Source organism: Sinocyclocheilus rhinocerous, unplaced genomic scaffold, assembly GCF_001515625.1.
Source record: "Sinocyclocheilus rhinocerous isolate Xijiao unplaced genomic scaffold, SAMN03320098_v1.1 scaffold2935, whole genome shotgun sequence".
Lineage (NCBI taxonomy): Eukaryota > Metazoa > Chordata > Actinopteri > Cypriniformes > Cyprinidae > Sinocyclocheilus > Sinocyclocheilus rhinocerous.
The window spans coordinates 135,008-155,014 of NW_015633526.1; the positions used below are offsets into that span (position 1 = coordinate 135,008).

Consider the following 20,007-nt stretch of genomic DNA (forward strand, 5'->3'; position numbering starts at 1 on the left):
TTTTAACCCAAAAAGCTAATTATGCTCCCTTCGAACTGGTTTTCTTTAAAATACAAATCTTTGTAATCCCAGGCTATCTGTAATCAGAAGCACATTTAAAACTGGAATATAATTTAATTTCATTCACATGTGTTTCATAAACACATAATCCTTTCTGGATTACAATACGCCATCAAAATGATAAAATTAATTATTCTAGCTGCTGTGAGAAAAGGCTATAAACGATCGGCCACCTGCAGGATCCTCACATGCGATAGCTTAGTAGCCGGGACAACTTCTTTATGTTTACAGACGTGACGTAATGACGCAGCAGCATGCTCGAATTTCCCGCGAAAACCTACCCGTACCACTCAAATTAGAAAACATTATTATAAACTAACCGTTGTGAATCGGGCTAAAGTAAGGCGATAGTTTCGAACACTGGCTGGTTATGTACTTGCTCAAATAATGATTTAGGATAATTTTTAACGAAAAAAAAGTTATGCACTGCAGCTTTAAAATATGTTTACTGTAGTGGTAACCATGGAAATCTACAAATACTACTATAGTTGAACTATATGATCACTTTAGTAAAACCATGGTTCATTTTCATAAGGGACTGCCAGTGAAAAGCTGTTGTAGCCTACGCATAAAATGCAACCCTAATTCTGACAGCTATGATTTATACAGTATACTAACAGTATGATCAATATGACATTTTTACATTCAAATTAAATGTAATTGCACAAACTATGTAGGCTACGATTTCAATTTGTTTATTGTGAAATAACTCAAACATACAGGTTTTTTTTCTGTCCTCTTATAAGAATTGTCCTGGGCTGCGTTCCCAAAAGCATTAATGGTTTCTTATGACACTTTTGGGAAACGCAGCCCCAGTCTTAACGCTCTCTGTGATTGATAAGTTCTGTCTTGCATCATTTGCGATCAGATGAGCAGGAAAATAGTTCTATCCTACACAATAATTCGTCCAATTCAATGCATATTGTACGCATTAAATTTTTTGTTAAATAAACGAAATCACTGGTTAAAAAAAACACCTAATGTCGATATTGTTTTATTTGAGAATCGATACTTTCGATACTCGCATCAGTATCGATATATCAATAGTTCAGGATCGATATGCTCATCCCTAGTCGTGACAATTCAACATGGTGAAAAACATTGAGGGGCGACCCGCACCATACACATAATTCAAAACGTTTTATAGAAAACTATAATAAATACAATCTTCATCTCATGTGCATGCACCATTCCACAGAAGCCTGTTTCCGCCACGGAATAACAAATACAGCTAATTGCACATCTTTTTTTCCTGTTTTGGAAAAAAAAAAAAAAAAAAAAAAATTGTGAGATCAAAACTTGCAATTCTGAGAGAAAAAAAGGCAGAATTACAAGAAAAGAAATCAGAATTCTGAGTTTATTTTCAGAGTTTTAGGAAACAAAGTCCAAATCTGAGATAAAAAATTTAAAAAGTAATTGTGACTTTATTATTATTATTCCACGACTGAAACAGGCTTCCATTCTATTCAGGTGATGCTGCACAAAAACACAACATATTTATTAATGTGTAAAACATTTAAAGGGGTCATATGATGCGATTTCAAGTTTTCCTTTCTCTTTGGAGTGTTACAAGCTGTTCGTGAATCAAACAACTACTACTTCGATAGAAAGGCTGGAGAAACCGAGTCTGACCACCAGATGTCGCTAATGCGTACGGTGTTAAAAAGCTTCGAGTAATGATTTTTCTGCACAATTTGATGAAAGCCTCAAACGGTTCAGAAAGCCTCGGTTTCCCATCACTAGTATGAACTTTAACTGAATGTAGCCTACTACAGTCACCATGTTGTTACTGTCACATGACCTACCAGCGCCAGTTGCGTCACGTCACTGCCATTCCTAAATCCTCTCCTGTGGCCTCATGGGATAGTAAAGTGTCCATCATATGCACACTTCAGAATCACGCCAGAACCGGGTACTTTTTGCCTACTCTTTTATGATTACTGTGAATTCGGACATATTTCTTTTTTCACATACTGTTTTTTGCCTACTATATAGTAGGGAAGTTTGTGATTTCAGATTTTTTTCCTGTCTCAGTAATGAAGTAAACACAACACACCGAGGTAACGTGGCATTTCTTGTTTTAATCTGATTATATTTCGCAGAGCTTAAAATATTAAGTGGCTTTTAACTTAAGATAATTAAAATACATAAAAAGAAAGCAAGAACTGAGTAACTCTGCAAATAGATAAAAAAGTAAAAATAAATAAGGAGGAGAGATGCTCTCTCGCTAAAGGCAATTATTGTGATTTCTTATATAGTTACAATCTATTTCTTGAGAAACAGAAAATTAATGTGCATTTTCTACACACGTGGGCCGCCACAATATCCATGACCTCTGATAACTTAAGAATAAAAACGTGAAATAAAAAATAAAAGGTTGCGACGCTGGAGGATGTGCTCATCAATGCAACACAGTCAAAGTCAACTGCCATGCAACAATGCAGCGTCTCTCTGAGCGAGCAGACATCGCTGATATCCTTGTTGGAAACCTACAAAGCAAGTCCAGACTTTCTCTAAAGCATCATTCAAACCATCAAACCCTTTATACATCATCTTAAAAGGCTAATAAGTACATATAGAACCATCGTAAATGATTTAAAGAACATAAAGAAATGGATAATGATGGCTAGAATATGAAAAAGAGAGATTTTGCGCTAGTCCGGTACAGTTTTATGTGAAATAAGGCTGCAGAGATCATAAACACTCAGTCGGTGTGTGACGTCACTCCCTCCACAAGGGGGAGCCAGAGGCCAATGATAACTTTCGAAACATTGTTGCATATAAACAGACAATACCTTAGCTACAAATCTAAGGCACTGATGAGAGCCGAGCTGAAACACCATTCCCTAAAAGAAAACGAAAACCTCCGCGAGCGCATGCGCAAAAATAATAATAAAAATGCAAATTAAAATATAAATTGTTCCTGTATAAATGAGAATGTAGACAGATTGTTTCGTCCTGTAGGAAACATTCACACCAATCTGTGCTGGTACGAGAACTGCAGACCACCGGCCTTCGGACCCATCTTTTGAACAGTTCTCACGGTGAGAAATAGTGACGCAGGGGCCCTTCCAAAGAGGCCTCGCACGTTCCGTCGTCTTCCTCGAGTTCGAGGCTCATCTCTCGGTCACGTGGTTGTGTGTATGGGGCGGCAGGGGGGCGCACAGCACCTCCGACAGGTCGTCCATGATGCAGGTCTCCTTGGGCTCGACCAGGTTGAATTCTCTGACGAAGACGATGAAATGTGCGTACAGTGTGTTCAAGTGTCCCTGCAGCTCCAGAGCCACCGTCTCTTTAAAGTGAGCCCAGTAGATGTGAGCCAACACGTGAAACAGATACCGGCAGACCTTCTTCACCAGAGACTCGAACGAGTTGGGAAAGTCTTTGCCTGAAAGGAAATCGAGATATTTATCATTCAGCATTTATCACTGATTGTTATTTAATGAAAAGAATTTAAAAGTAAATAAAAACGATAAATTATTATAATCACTTTAATAAAATGATTATTATAACAACATGCTAGGATTACCCACTAAAACCTTAATAAAAGGTATTTATAATATTTTGCAGGCCTTTTCAAACACTACAACAAATGTGGAAATAATCAAATAAAGTCATTTATTATTTGTCATTCATTTTCAATTCATTGCATTTATTGAATGAAAATTTAAGTAATTAAAAAAAATACTATTAAAAGAAATAATCAGGTTTAAATAGGAAATGAATAATGTAATTTATTGCTTGTAATTAAATCAATTGTTAACTGATGTTTCAAAATATCTTGGATTACAAAAAATTAATTTATATTATTATTATTATTATTTACAATGATTTATAATGATTTTTACTTTTATTAATATACTATTAGAGTTTCATTTATATTTTGAATTACATTTTATTTTTATATTTTCAGTTTTCAATTTAATATACAAGTTTTAGTCATTTTGTTGTGTCTGTTTTTATTCTATAATTTTTATTAAGGTTTCATTTATTTAGATTTAGTTATTTTAGTATTTCAACTTAAAATGAAAACGACAAATGTTGTAGTTGAAATAAAAAGTAAATATTTTATTTTGGTTAATAAAGTAATACGTTGTTTATGGTTTTAGTCTTTGTTAAACAAAATAACACTAATTTGTATATTAATTAAACCAAAATATTTTTTTTTTTATTATTATTTACTTTAAATTACAAGCAATAAATTAAATTTAAAACAAACCGGCACAAATTTTGTATTCATTTTCATTTCCTAACAAGTTGAATCCAGAAGAGAGCCAGAAGAAATTCTATTCACAAAACTCGTTCTCCTCTGTGAACACTAGAGGGCGCCACTGATCTAAGGAACTTGAATCTAAACTCTTGTACTTCTGTATTATGACTGCTAGAGGGCAGTGATTATACACACCGTATTTTGTGGGGAAGATATCTTCGTCCGTCACTAATTTCTGCACGAAAGTCATGACAAGGTCAACATACTGAGGTGCTGTGCACTTCGTCTTCTTCCCCCTCTCGTCATACCAGTAGTATATGCTGTAAAAGAAGAAGACAACGAGTCAAAATTAACTTATTCACATTTCGAGCACTTCAGGACAAAGTGAACAATTTATGGTTTAAAAAAACGTACAGCTCCTATCAGCATTTTAAGGAGGACTGGCCATCGTGACAGCGAGTTTGGGAGGGTAGCGTGGGTTCGAGGGGCTGTAGACATTACAAATCTCTAGGAATGCAAACTGAACGCATAACTGACCTCACAGCAGAGAGCCGCTGACCGCAAACCAACGCTGATCATTCAACGGTTGAGCAGCCCACACATGAAACCAAACGGGACGAAATAAAGATCGCTGAACGTTGAACTGAAATAACCGTCACGGTAAACTAAAGCACAATTAGCACGTAAACACAGACGCTACAGACGAGTAAATATCGGGCTGAATGCTAGCGAGTGTCTGTGTTCTCAGATATCGTCAAACTACACGCTCGAGTTACAGATTTGAGAGTGGATTCCAAAGCCAAACACAAAAGTGCAAGTACTGAATCTACCTGCATAAAACTCTTCAACAAAACATGAAATATTCAGATTAAAAGGCCTACTAATCTAAACATGGTTATGCATATTCATGAGTGAGTGTTTTAGCACAATATGTACAATAGAAACAAGTGTTTAAAAATAAAAACTAACATTGATTTTCTGAACTTTTTTGATACTTTTGTCATTTTTGACACTTTTTCAAATTTTAGTGGAAAAAACATTTCTAAATGTTTATTTTATCATATTTATTAATTGTTATTAATTGTTTCATTCATTCATTTGTACAAAAATCTGGTTTAAAAGATTGTGAAAATTTAAATATTGAAAATTTTTTGGAATAAAATGGCAAAATCTTTTCTTTTTTTTTAATGTTTTCAAAATGTTACAATTCTCACACTACAAAATATTATGTTCACAAGTGGTGTTTACCTTGATTTTTTCCCCCCTTTATTTTTCATCAAGTCTCACATTTCATATGAAGCTTTTTTTTTTTTATTAAAACTGTTTTCTTACTAGTAAAAATGTACACATTAATATTTCGGTCATGGTGTAAATGACAATATGACGATGTCATAATTAGTTTAAGAAGTTATATAAATATTTACAAAATCAGTACTGAATATTTAACTGTTACTTCAGATTATAGTTTTATTTATTATTTTTTTAAATAAAAAGTTTTCATAGTTTAATGGAGAAAATCTGTCTGGGACAAGGGGAAGACAAGGTGTAAATGGTGTAAATGACAATATGACGATGTCATAATTAGTTTAAGAAGTTATATAAATATTTACAAAATCAGTACTGAATATTTAACTGTTACTTCAGATTATAGTTTTATTTATTATTTTTTTAAATAAAAAGTTTTCATAGTTTAATGGAGAAAATCTGTCTGGGACAAGGGGAAGACAATACAATTTAGGCATTAAAACAGTTTGAAAAAGATGAAAAATAAATGTAAATGCAATAAAAATCAACCCATAGGAAATGGAAGTGTATGTATTTCAAGAAACACCCACTGAACGCACATAAGCATAATACCTCAACATATATGACCACATTTATAACTCAATAAACTGAACATCAGGTCTATTTGCGCATCGCTGTCCCTCCCTTTAAGTCTTTTGATCAGTAATTGATTTCTCAATGGACAGAGCGGCGCGGTGACGGTAAATAAGGCTCGTGTTTCCCTTGTCCCGCGTGGAATGCCGGAGGTGAGCGTGTAATTGTTAGTGTTTTGTGTGTTGGTAATTCACGTCCTTTAACATCTGTCATGAATAGTCATGCTTCTGGTTCTACAGGGTCAGTCTTTAGAGATTCACACCCAGGCTTCACTGCGGCCAAACAGGGCGAACGAGTCGAGCAACGATTTTAACGTCAACACGGTTAGCTGTGGGAATGTACAGATGGAGGCACGTCTTTCCGTTTGACTTGTAGAAGGGTGGTTCTACAATTACGGGCATTTTTTTGAATGCTTGAAATCTGAAAATGAAACTTCTTGAATCCGTTTCATGTTAAATGATAAAACTTTTATGATCAGCCTTCAAGTGGATTTTGGTATAATGTATAAGGGTGGATTATTAATATTGTGTGTGATGGTAATGACATCGTTCACTTATTTGGACAGTTAACTCTGTGAAGATATACTCAAATACTGAGTGTTTTGGTAATAAAGCTGCTCTCATATCATAAACAAAATAAAAAAATCTAAGCCAATGACATTCCTTACTATGGTGTAATCATTTCCATCATAATGAAGTTTAAACTATTTTATAGAAATTCAGTTCTCTAAAATGCTTAGTATGATGGTAATGACAGCTGCTTTGGAAACAGCAAATCTTTGTTATAGAAACATTACAAATTCTTCAAAATAAACAAACAAAAAAAGATTGAAATATTATTACAGAATAAAATAATAATTATTGTTGATTATTAATGTACATTAATTTTATATTTATTTTATTATTTTTAGTAATATTAATAAAAAAAATTATTAAAAACAATATATTATATTTATTTGTTTTACATTTATATTTATTCTTATATTTTTAACAACAGAACAACAACAATAATACTTTAATTATATTGTGTATTATAAATTATTTAAATCATTTTATATAATAATAATAATATTATTATTATTATGAATGATACATTTAGTTTTAGTCATCGTCACATGACCAGCATTTACATTGCGTCTCGTCTCGTTTTCGTCACGTGATAAAGGTTTGTTGACGACGATATTTAGTCATAATTTTCGTTGACGAAAGCAACACTAGTTATTAGGCTAAAATACAAAGTTTTCTGGATACTTGCTATATATTATAGAGAACTTGATACAATTTTAGGTAGGGGAATGCGCAAAATTGACATACTGGGAAATTTAAATGACACAATACTTTTAAAAATGGGTAAAAATAATTTGTGCTGGTCAAGAGACTAAAGCTGTAAGGTAAATGTTGTCGTAAGTAATTTTATAACTGATCTCTTTCATCTTAAGTTCGGGCCTCTGATCTTCCCAAACAGCCTGAGAGAACATTCAACTATAGGCCTTTAAGGTCATTTAATTGGTTCCACCTCGAACAGACTTACAAAACCCCTAATTCTGAGAATAGCTCCCTTGTATTCTCTCATTCAAAACACATCTGAAAGCCAAACAAGCACTGGCTTCAGTAAGATGTGTGTCAGCTTTCATTCCAGTCATGCATTAACCCCAATCAGATCCACAAACCCAGATTCATACAAAGCTAGTGTGCTGATCTGGGATCTGATCTTAAAATGGAAAAACATTGCGAATAGGAGAAATATCTGATCCAGAAGCAGTTCTCGTGAGAAGAGGGTTCTGGTTCTCGCCACAGGACATGTCTGGAGGAAGAAAGAGCAAGAAAGACAGGCAAAAGAAAGAAAGAGAAAGGGAAACTCACGTGTTGCAGGCCGTCATGGCTTGACATGTGTCCCCAGTGCAAAACTCTGAGATTGTGCTATACTGCAGATTTATCAGATTGAAGAAGGTTGTTGCTGCAAAGAACAAAAGAAAAGTTTTAAAAGGTGACATTCAAAAAGTTATGAAAAGTCTTTCACGGATATTTCAGAATAAATAAAGCTGAAGACTCTGTTCCAAAACCAAATAAGCTCCCTATGAAGGCAGCGTTTTAAGATGTCACAGTCACGCTCATGGCGTGAAGTTTAACAACTGACAAAACCAGCTATGCTGCTTGGCTGGTCTTAGCTGGTTTAAGCTGGTCAGCTGGTCCAATCAACCAGCTTAAAGGGTTAGTTCACCCAAAAATGAAAATTAGCCCATAAATTGCTCACCCTCAAGTCATCCTAGGTGTATATGACTTTCTTCTTTCAGACAAATCCAGTCGGAGTTATATAAAAAAATCATCTTTGATCTTCCAAGCTGTTTCATGGCACTCAGCGGGTGTTGCATGCATCAGTCCAAAAGCAGGTAAATACAATGCGCCCATCCATAAAAAAAGTGTCTCACACGGCTCCGGGGGGGTGAACAAAGGCCTCCTGTAGCGAATCGATGCGTTTTTGTAAGATAAATATCCATATTCAAAACTTTAATGTAGCATGCGCCAACAGTTGTACATGGAAGCAGTTCCGGGAGAATGACGTATGAGTTCAGCACTGCGCATGTGCCGGTGAGTCTCGTGAAAACCAACGTTTGTTAACAGGAGCAAAGGAAGCAAAGTTTCCTTACTTTAGCAAAGGAAAACCAGTCTCCTCTTGGCTTATATCGAAATCCTCCAACATTCTTCCTACAGAAGGCCTTTGTTCACCCCCCGGAGCCGTGTGAGACACTTTTTTTTTATGGATGGGCGATTTTTATTAACTGCTTTTGGACTAATGCATGCAACACCCGCTGAGTGGCATTAAACAGCTTGAAAGATCAAAGACGATTTTTAATATAACTAATATAACTGGATTCGTCTGAAAGAAGAAAGTCATATACACCTAGGATGACTTGAGGGTGAGTAATTTATGGGCTAATTTTCATTTTTGGGTGAACTAACTCTTTAAGCTAGTTTTAGCAGATTTTTTCGGCAAGGTTGTTCAAAAACGTAGCAAATTAATTTTGGTGTGTTATTAAACACCATGTTTTCGTAATCGAAAATCCCAAAATGCACTGTGACAAGCTTGATGAAAAAAATCTAAGACGGTGGATGAGGCGAGAGAAATTTCGATTATACACTTATTAAATGTCGATTATGAACATATTTCATTCAATACCACAAATGATCAATAAATAACAGTTGTGTAAACATTATTTCACAAACATTACTTCACACATTAAAACATTATTTCACACAATATTTCTGTGCACCATGTTGTTTTTTTATTTCATTTAATTATCCTTAGATTAGCAACATGCTAACATTAAACGTGAAAAGCTTTATTGTTCACTAGGTGAAATTCATTAGGGGTTTGTTCAAATCATTAACCCTAAGGATTATCATTAGTTAGCCATTTCAATTAGCAAGCTGCATTTGAAACCGCTATCGGGTTCATAGTGAAATTTGTGTGTACTGTTTTATTTTAATTGACTATCCTGTGGTTAGCTTAGCAACATGCTGATATCAAACTTGAAAGTTTAGAAGTGTATAATAATGGTTAGGAGTTTGACCAAATCACTAACTCCAAGGATGAGCACTAGTTACTTACATTTCCCTTTTAACAGGAAATATATATTATTATATACATTATTTCCTATCTTGTCATTAGCTTAGCAACATGCTAACATCAAAAATAAAAGTTTTATTGTTCACCATGAAAAAAATCATAAGTCCAGTCACTTAGAAGAATATACTTGCAGATAGGGGTCTGTTCAAATCACTAACCCTAAAGATGAGCACTAGTTAGCAAGCAGCATTTAGTAACCACTTATTTCCTTAAGACATTTCCATTTTAACAGAAAATAACATTTGTTTACAATAAAATTGTTAGCATTTTTGCAGCATTTACTAATTAAGAATGTCATACTCTGCAAAAAGGCTTTGTGCTCACACACTAAAATGCGACTGATTTCCAAACTCCTGACTAACAGAAGGTTATTTTTGAAGACGGACAAAGATTCTAAGCCTCAAAATACAAGACAAACACTCATAGCAGCTGTAATGTTTGCTTGGGAACTCACTGTTGCTGGCGAGCCATTCGTTGAGGTCGATCTCTTTGGTGGGAAGCGCCACCAAATCTTTCAGGTCGAAGTCCATGACCCGCACTTTTGTGTACTCTGGCTCCATGTAGTGCTTCTTTTCTTCAGCAGGCACTTTCTTTCCATTGGGCTTCGTTTTGGATTTCCTGCAAGAAGTGGAGAAGAGGGATTCATTAAGATGAGACGCACAGAGTGAAGTGCGCGATATGTGTGTGTGTGTTTTTTTGCCATTAGTGCCATCAAATGCACAAGTGGTTTTCAAACATGTTTCCCAAACACAGTTTAAATGGCAAGACTAAAGATGTCATGTGGTGTAACTATCAAGTAAAATACAATATATGTTCCTAATAACTTGAAACATGTACACATCTTCATTATTTAGAAAAAGTTTTTTTTTTTTTATATATATAATATAAAGTCATATTTGGGGGAGTTGCACCACATGACATTTTGAACTGAACTGACCTTGCCTCATCAAAATAAGTAAATTAAAAATAATATTAATAATAAAAATGTATTCAAATTTTAAAAGTCATGAGGTTCTGCACGGGTGCTCTCTATGATGTCATTTCCTGTTTTATGCAAGTTGGTTGCCCCACATGACTTGTTTTGGTGGACAACTTTTTCAAATATTAATAATCACTGAAGATAATTTATTTTAAGAAACAACAATAATAATAAAAAAATATTAGTTATAAAAGCTTTTCTTTTAAAGAATTCTTTTAATGATTTTTTTTCTTAATTTTTCTTTTCTTATTTTTTTGTCATCAAAACCAAAACAGTTGTACCACTAGACTTTTTTTTTTAAACTTTAGGGCCCCTAAAAAATTTAAATAAAATAAATATAGAAATTAAAAGCATGCTCATCACAAAATATGTGTATTCAATTCATTGTATATTAAATATATATTTCTTTTTTTTTTTCTTTTTTTTTCTTAATAAATTAATAGATCAGGACAAGAAATTATTCTTCCACTGACAAAAACTAGATCTACATCTCTGTTTTGCTTCTTTGGAGTAACCCACATTTCTTGTCTGTTTCAAACTCAGGTGTCAAAACAGACTTGTACTTCCAGTGCTAGTTTTAACATGTAAATGTCAGAATTGCATTGCTGTGGCAGATCCCGCAGCTGGCTGGGACAAAGGTTACAGGGGCATTAAACAGCTAATAATGAGAGCACAGGCAAAGACAGGTTATAAAGAATTTACATCCTTTCCTTGCACTCACTTCAACTCCTCTCGGATTTATTATGTTTATGTGGAAAACTAAAGCACTTTTATGAAGAATTTCTCTTTACTGCTCATTCATTTTAACTCTTTTCTTCCTTTTAGCCTTAAAACAGTGCCGTTTGGCATCACACAATAAAACTCCCTGAATTTATTGCTCATCCACCAACATGATTTCCTGTTAAAGCCTCTCTATACTGTAAACGCCTCATTCCCAACCTCAAGTTTCTGACCACCTTCACCAGTTCCTCTTTTCACACACAACGGTCCATCAAGGACCAGGAAGAGGACTTATCTCAGAGACCAAAGTCCATATATTTTGTTTTTAAATTGAAGCCAAGACAAAGGAGCAGTTTGTGGGAATGTCAGGATTCTGGATTGCTTCGGAGCGGGAAAGATCTTATCCATATCGAGGTCTTAAACTGACTTGTGTCAAAGGTCTAAAAGGGTTCAATCATGAAGCACGGTCCGATCAAACATCATTGGAGCGTGGGGAGTCTGGTAAACTTCAACTTTATTTGGACGTCATTCCGTTCAACTACTCAGGATTAGTGTTCCGTGTAAAACAGGAAAAAGACAGAGATAAATCAACACGGGAATTTACACCATGAAGCAAGTTACTGATTGGGTAATGTGGTCAAAGATACTAAAAAAAAATTTAAATATGAAGGAAATAAAGAGAAAGAACCAAAAAAAGAGGATATTTATTGGTCCTCTTTCAACAATGACAAACTGTCCCTAAACGATGAGCCACCTCATTATTAAAATGGGAACAATAGGAGGTAATAAACATTGCAGAACCTGTCCTGCACCAGTGCTTTTGAAATTAATGATACTTGAAATTATGATTAAAACAGCATATGACAGACAATAAAATGGACATCCAACAAACTTATGCTGAAGAACCAAAACCGTATCTAGAAACCAAAATAACAAAGGCCTGGCTGGGATCTTTTGATAAACAACCAACCAGAACCATTTCACCATTTTATGTTTTAGGGCATTGGTGGTAATTCGTACAATCTCATTTGTATGTTTTCGTACGATCTGCGTATGTGTCCCACTGGTTAGGTTTAGAAGTGGACCCTCATGCTTTTTTTTCATTCAAAACAAACAAACAAACAAAAAAGCATGTTTCCTTATGAATCTCATCATATGCTTGTTTTTGTTTTTTTCTAAAAATCACACATTTCTGTATGAATCACATCGTACACATTCGTACAAAAAAGGACAGTATTGTTGACAGGAAGTGAAGTGGGAGAGAGGGATATGGGATCAGGAAAGGACCGCGAGTCAGGATTCGAACTCTGGACACCCGAAGCGCCATGGTGCAATATGACATTTTCTCTAAATCTAAATTCTGTCATTTGTCGTTTGAACTCAATCTGATAAAATTACACCATTATTCACGTCACAGCTGACTGGTTTCTTTTCACATCAGCAGCCAATGAGCTTGCTGCTCAACATTCAGATACTTGGCTAGTGCTTGCTGTAGCAGTATATTACCATGCTAAACTCTCAGAAAGTTGTCATGACAGAAATGTATTAACAAAGAACTTGCACAACTGATCTAAGATCAGTATAAAGGATCTACATTGAAGGATCAACCATCCTTATCAAGTGAAAGTGATGCCAGCCAGCAAGCGGGCAGCTGTCAGGTCCAGCTGGTAGGAATTTGAACTTGAGGCTTGAGCCAGCTGGAAGATCTGAACATCTCCCAGATCCTTTGATGGATCTGCGCGGCTGAGCTCAAACACTCTGCTTCCCGCAAAACCCATCCCTGTGCTGACTAATAACGGACATATTTTAATGTCCAGAATTCAAAGACGATATGTTTTCTTTACATTCTGCAAAGTTTTGGGAGTGACATCTAAACATAAATATCGGAGTGACTTCCCTAAATTCCATTCTACAAAATAAAAGAGTCGCTTCTGAACACACAATGTTGACACAATCAACATTACAGAAACATCTCACAGCTTTAAGCTTTTTGTTGTTATATATTACACTTATTTGCAAATCAGTCAAAGCACATACCTCAAAAGTGGAGTGACACCAGATTAAACTCAAGTGTGAACCCTACCAAAGTGGAGCCAGGAATGGCAATCTGTAAAACTATGTTGAGAAACGTGATTTTAGTGTTTGATACACAAACACAGATGGGTTTCTAGAGCTGAGTGGATGATACAGGTTTTTGGTCAAAACATTGGCTTGGTTTGAGAGTCTGGAAACTACAATACCTTTTATGGCAAAGATATCTACAGGAAACTGCTATGAGTGGGCATGATGTGTGTGTGTGTGTGTGTGTGTGTGTGTGTGTGTGTAACAGGACGGCCGCTGGCAGCTAGTAGAAAGTTTTTCTTTCTTTCTATAATAAACTAGCTAATGGCTTGAGAATTTGCCCTTCACCACATAATTCACAAAAACGGTGCTTCCTGGAAAATTACGAAACCCTGTGAAGGCTAAAATAAAACAATGTGCGTTCAGATTTTTGGACGAACAAACTGTTTCTTGATGTAAAAACCAACTATACTGGGGTACTGACATAACATGGTGTTCTGGAACCTCAAATGCATTCCCATGCTTTGCTTTCCATTGTTTTTTGGTTTTATCAGAATCAAGCAGGAGAATCCTGGACTTGATTTTATCTTGTGACTAAATTTAAAACATTAATACATGTGTTTATCTTAAAGCATGGAAACGTTCACTGGTTTTCTTCAAAGGCTTGGTGTGGATAAAGATCACAAGTTCTTAGGGAACTTAATTAAACAATTTACTTCACTGAAAGGTAAACATCTTGTCAAAAGTAATTATTAAACGTTCAGAATCTCAAAGATGATATATTCATGAAGCCTGACATTATGCAACACACTCTGCACATTGTCATCCAGCATCTGCAAGCAGCTAAAACACATAAACATCCCTAAATCACTCTGACTCAGGACAGGGTTGGAAACTTCAAAGATGCCATATGGATACCAAAACTACAATCTGGAAATTAGTAAACAGCAGTGAAAAAATCTTTAGGAAAACTACATTATTCTTAAAAAAAATGAAAAAGCACCTAAACAGTGCCAGTGCAAAGTTTTTCCCAAAACTGCCATAGAGTTCATTCTCATCACACAAGGACAAGTGATTGAAAATCGCAAACAAAAGAAACCCATAAATAGCCATGATTGAATGTCACATGACATGACAATCCATTGGTCAAGATCAAAATTTGGTGCAAAAAGCACCATCAATAAAGTTGGTTTACAGGTAGAAATAGATTGACATAGCAGCCGGCCAGCATGATTAATTGGCCAATTTTTGTAATTTTTGAGATTATAGACAGTTGTTAACTAATAATTAATAAGTGAATCGAAATAGTGTAAAACAAGTGTTTATTACATTTCAGCAATTCTATGTAGATCAACATTGCTATTATATTGGCCATCAATCATCCTGTTCTCTAGATATTAATATTAGTGCCACAATTTATTTACTGTACAGTCAGGATAATGATAAAATAAAAACGGGATTTTTTTATGAGCATTTATACTGGTTTCAAACAACAGGGTGACCTTCAGCATTGATTCTAAAGTACTTGCTGGCCTTTGGCTGAGTGCGTCTAGCCAAGTTTGGACTTCCTAGTTCTCATGGGCATCAGGAGTGTGTGAAGAGCCATTGAGATGACAGTATTGTGTTAAACACAGCAACAGCGCCATGGGGACGGTACAGCGAGAGGTCATCAGCATCACCACCACAGAGAGGTGGCTGAAGAGAGAGGTCTTTGAAACCATCCCTCACAAACACAAACTTTCCAAATTAATTTCACAAATTTACCCCTTAAAGGTTCAAAAAGAGCCATGGAAAACAATACTTATAAACTCACATATACAGTAGCCTATCTTGTTTGAAATCTATTGAATTAAGAGCCCTCTTGAATTAATTAGATTCTATTTTTTTTCTTTGCACTTGTCTCTATTGTATTCCAAAGTAAATCATTGTAACAATTATTTTAGACAGACATGCAGGTTTTTTGTTTTGTTTTTTGCATAATAGTTGCATATCTATCTATCTATCTATCTATCTATAAGACATGATCTGTGTTTCCCACTAAGCACAATCTAAATTCCCCGAGTGTAATAACCGGTGCAAGTGCTCGAACAATCTAAGTTTTCAAACAATTAAAATTAGCAGTGAATCATTACAAACGTTTCATGTTTGCTCATGAATATGCATGAGACACGTAATTTCTCAACCAATCGTATATGTGCGATCGGAATGTTATTATTCTCGCTGCATAAACAGCACGCGCAAATAATCGGTCCCAATAACAAATGTTCAGCGTAAAATGTTTTTTTTTTTTAATTCTAATTTCGAATAGTTTTATATGTCTCTTTTTAGAAAAGCCTAAAAGTTATTTAAATTTCAACCAAACAATTTGCCTATAAAGTTTTGATGGATGACGCGGCTTCTAATTGCCTACTATAGACTTTTTATTTGAAATTATATTTTTAAATAATATATTCGTATATATTATACCCTCCATATGCATGCTATTAGTCTTAATGTAATAATCATTTGAGATACGTGAAACTGCGTAAAAAAAATTATATTCTCCTGAATGCACTGTTGTGCTCTTAAAATGTGTAAATTATGCACACATATATATTTATTAACGAAATATTGTTACTTTGTTTATTATAGCTCCTATTTAGGTTTATGCAGCTGTATGAGACATGCAAATCTACTGGATCAATACAAAAACAGCAAAGCCACGTTACCTTAAAACTTTACCAACAGCCTGAAGAACCATCTTGCAACTTAATCCGCTTCTGGGAGTTTTCTGGGAGTGCATATCCTAGTGCTAACGAGAAAAAATGGACAGAGTCCAAGGCGTTTGAACTGACCGGTCTTTCCCTTTCCCTTCCGTGGATCTTTTCTAAGACTAGGTCGTAAGAGAATATAAAGTTCTTGCTCCAAAGTTCTCGTTCTACCAAAGGCCAGCCAATCAGAACAGTTAACGGGCGGGGCATGATATGTTAACGCCAGAAGACAGCCAATCATACGCGCGCATGGGCGGGGCGTGTTGTGGTTGACATGCGGTTTGAAGTTCTGCTCTCTGTTCTTTGCTCTCGGTCAGACAGTGTTTTATATTCCGGCCAATGTGGTGTGACCGGCTTCCGAATGAAGTTACTTCTTTACAGTTACGTTTAAGAGGAAACATTTACCATAATTACAAGCCAATCTGAGGTAAAGTGACAATGCACTACTTGTTTATTTATTCTGGTTGTTCAGATAAAACCTTGATAAAAGCAACATCTTATGACCACCTAAACTCGACATAAATAATCAGACACTAGTACATTTTAAGAGCTACTTAAGTCTTATTGGAGACAAAAACCATTGTCCTAATATTTAGGACATTTACAAATTCAAAGCCAAACATATAAAGGGCTCAATAATATTTTAAGGGTTAAAATATATTTATATATAAAAGTCTACCTGACACTGAATTGTGCCTGAAGCCAAACTACAAATAAATTCCTGTCAGAGGAGCAGAGGGAATGTGTTTAAACTTAACTTTGACTGCTGACAGTGAAACAGAATTTTAATTAAACATTAGAAAAAGTCTATTTGAGTATATGGGGGTGACTAATACTTTACAAGAGAAAAATGTCTGAAAAATCAAAAGTTGACTGCCTCTGGATAAAGAAAAGACTGATAAAAACGCAGAAACATCTAGGTGATTATAAGTGAAATAAGTCTTTATTTTTACCTCGTTAAAAATATATTTATATAACATAGTTGTTGCAAAAGCTATTTCGTAACTGGCATTTTGTTCGCCTTCCCATTAAAGCCAAAAGGAAAATATTTGATCAAGAAGCCAGTGAATCATAAAACCACAAGTTCTTGAAAAAAAAAAAAAAACAGTTAGTCTGACGTACTCTGACGACAGACAATTAGTAAAACTGAGGGGCTGGACTTGCGCAGTGAAATGGTATCTGTCAGCTAAGGCCCAACCAAAACCTCTGTCTGATCCCACACACTTCATGAGATGTTTACTCACCACCTGATTCACGACAACTGAAACAACATACCAGCAGCATCTGCCGTGTCTGATAACACAATTATGTCACTGATTTACAGGACGTGCTTCCTGTTCAGCCTTTACTTTCAGTCTAAAGCATTAAGTCATGTTCTTGTGTCCAATTACCAATTATAGTACAAAACACGTACTGTAGGACCAGACATCATGTTTGAGGTGGTGACATCAGGCCAATGTGAGTAATACCAGTGAGATGGGATCTGGCACAACTTTACCACTTCACAAGGTGCATGGAAACCAACGGTGTACAAGAATATGAAAAAAGAATCAAGCACCACTGGAAGGGAACTTTAATACTTAAAAAAAAATAAAAAATACCAACACATTTCGGCCTAAGAGCCTTAAATACCCTGAGGAAGGCTCTTAGGCTGAAACACGTTGGTATATTTTAAATATTAAAGTTCCCTTCATCACAAGTGGTGCTGGATTCTTTTTTATATTCTTGTATGCAGTGTGAGTGAGCAATAGCCATGGCAAAAGCTTATGATTCAACTCATTCAATAAGAGAAGGCCAGGTTAATAATAAAATAAAAATAGTAAGTCCAGTAAAAAAAAAAAAAAAAGTAAACATTTTTAGCTGAATTTACAGTTTGTGCCAGCATCCAAAACAATTATTGTTGTTTTTCTCTCAAGCTCGATCATATGATTGGTCACATGGCTCGCTCGACTCGTTCGGTAAGAAAGTCAACGAACATTCCTCTTAGACAAAGCAAAGAGGAAAAAAAATCCTCTCAGACACAGCACATTAGGCCCGGAGCTAAAGCATCCAGCAGATGAGTAATCCAGCCCTGCTGAAATGCCTAGGACGACATGAGATGAACAAGACAGATAAGAATCTACCCACAATCCTGTCACAAATGGGAGAAAAGACATTAAACTCTGCAAGAACCTTCCACTGTGATTACTAATATCATTTCAACTTGCTGAAGTGTAGAGAAGTTCATCCCTCATTAATCAGTGTTGATGATTAAGCATTATAGGAATCATGAGATAGCTACACCTTCATGAAATCACTCCCACAAGCAATACTTTCCAAACATGGTCTATTTTTGTTCTGGTCAGCAGAGCCACAAAAATCTAAATCTTAAAATAATTTTAAAAGAGTTCATATTTTATTATTTTTCTGGTATGAACTGACCATTTTTCACTAGCAAAGGCATTAAATAATTTATTGCAACACCATGAGTTGTCTATCTGCTCATGTCCCCTGCTGTCCTGGAGAGATTTTGGAAGATGGCCATTTTTAACATGGTCCTGCGTCCTATCACGCATTCCTGCCACGGAGCAACTGCATGCACCAACATGCTCTGCTCTCAGCTAAGAAACACACGGCGGGGAGCAGTGAAAGCAAGAGAGAGATGGATGGATGGATGAGGGAAAAAAAACTTTCAGGAAACATATCAGATCTGTTTTTTTTTTTTTCTTACAGCAATCGTGTTACAAATCTTGCTTGAGAGATTGTTACATTTTTGGCTGAAATATACGCAAATTCCAGGAATGTGTAAAATCTGATTTTGAAACCGATTGTGCAAGTCTGACTTTATTATAGAATTTTTGGTTGTAAATAGTTATATAACAATAAAACAGAAAATGGCCCTGCAGATGTAAAGTAAAAAGGCCAGTGGGGCAGAAAAAGAAAGAGTAAAAGAGTTAGTGAAGGAAACAGTGCCACAAAGCGAGAAGTTGGAAGCGTGTTGTAGCATGTTCAAAAGGCTTCACCACACACGCAGCATTCCAGCAGTTGGAGGTTCAGGTTCAGTTTGGAAATCTTGATACGGGGCAAATATCAAAATCTACAAACAGACCCTGAAGTCTCGGCAGATTAATCAAAATCTCAAAATAGCTGGTAGTTGCAGTTCTAACTTGCTTCAAAAGCAACTATGCAGCAATTGTCCAATAAAACCACCTGAATCAGTAAAGAGTAGGAAGCCCGTTTCGCCAGTGAATTAAAAAAAAAGTGATTGCAACGTTTTTTTTTCTCTCACAATGCTGATTTTTTTTCTTGAAATTGTGAGTTTACATCTCGCAATTCTGACTTTTTTTTTTCTCAGAATTGCAAGTAAACTCGCAATTTCAAGAAAAAAAGTCAGAATTGTGATATAAACTCACAATTCTGAGAAAAAAAAGGTCAAAATTGTTTGATATAAACTCGCAATTGCATGTTATAAAGTCATATAAACATGCAATTCTGAGAAATAAAGTCAGAATTGTGAGATATGAACTCGCAATTGTAAGAATAGTCTCTATTTGGACTCTTTTTGAACTGGACTTTGTAACTCACAATTGCGAGTTTACGTCTTACAATTCTGTGAAAAGAAGTCAGAATTTGCGAGAAAAAAGTCAGAATTGTGAGATATAAACTCGTAATTGCGAGAAAAAAGTCAGAATTGTGGTTTATATCTCGCACTTCTGAGGGAAAAAAAAGAACTGCAAGATGTA

At 35.3% G+C, this 20,007-nt stretch overlaps 1 protein-coding gene across 6 annotated transcripts in view; it reads right to left on the minus strand.

Moving 5' to 3' along the window:
• Nucleotides 1–2,143: 2,143 nt before the first annotated feature.
• Nucleotides 2,144–20,007, minus strand: part of LOC107744184 (MOB kinase activator 2-like) — a 52,866-nt gene continuing 35,002 nt past the window's right edge. For 4 of the 6 annotated variants that reach the window (XM_016557697.1, XM_016557699.1, XM_016557695.1 and 1 more), the window contains exons 2-5: nt 10,230–10,393; nt 8,011–8,104; nt 4,466–4,590; nt 2,144–3,448 (exon numbers count right to left, since the gene is read on the minus strand). In XM_016557697.1, coding sequence (XP_016413183.1) covers nt 3,177–3,448; nt 4,466–4,590; nt 8,011–8,104; nt 10,230–10,393 — 655 coding nt within the window. In that variant the 3' untranslated portion in view covers nt 2,144–3,176. Of the gene's footprint in view, nt 3,449–4,465; nt 4,591–8,010; nt 8,105–10,229; nt 10,394–16,243; nt 16,428–18,408; nt 18,494–20,007 lie in introns of those variants that run through there. The other 2 variants (XM_016557698.1, XM_016557694.1) reach the window with 2 other exon arrangements.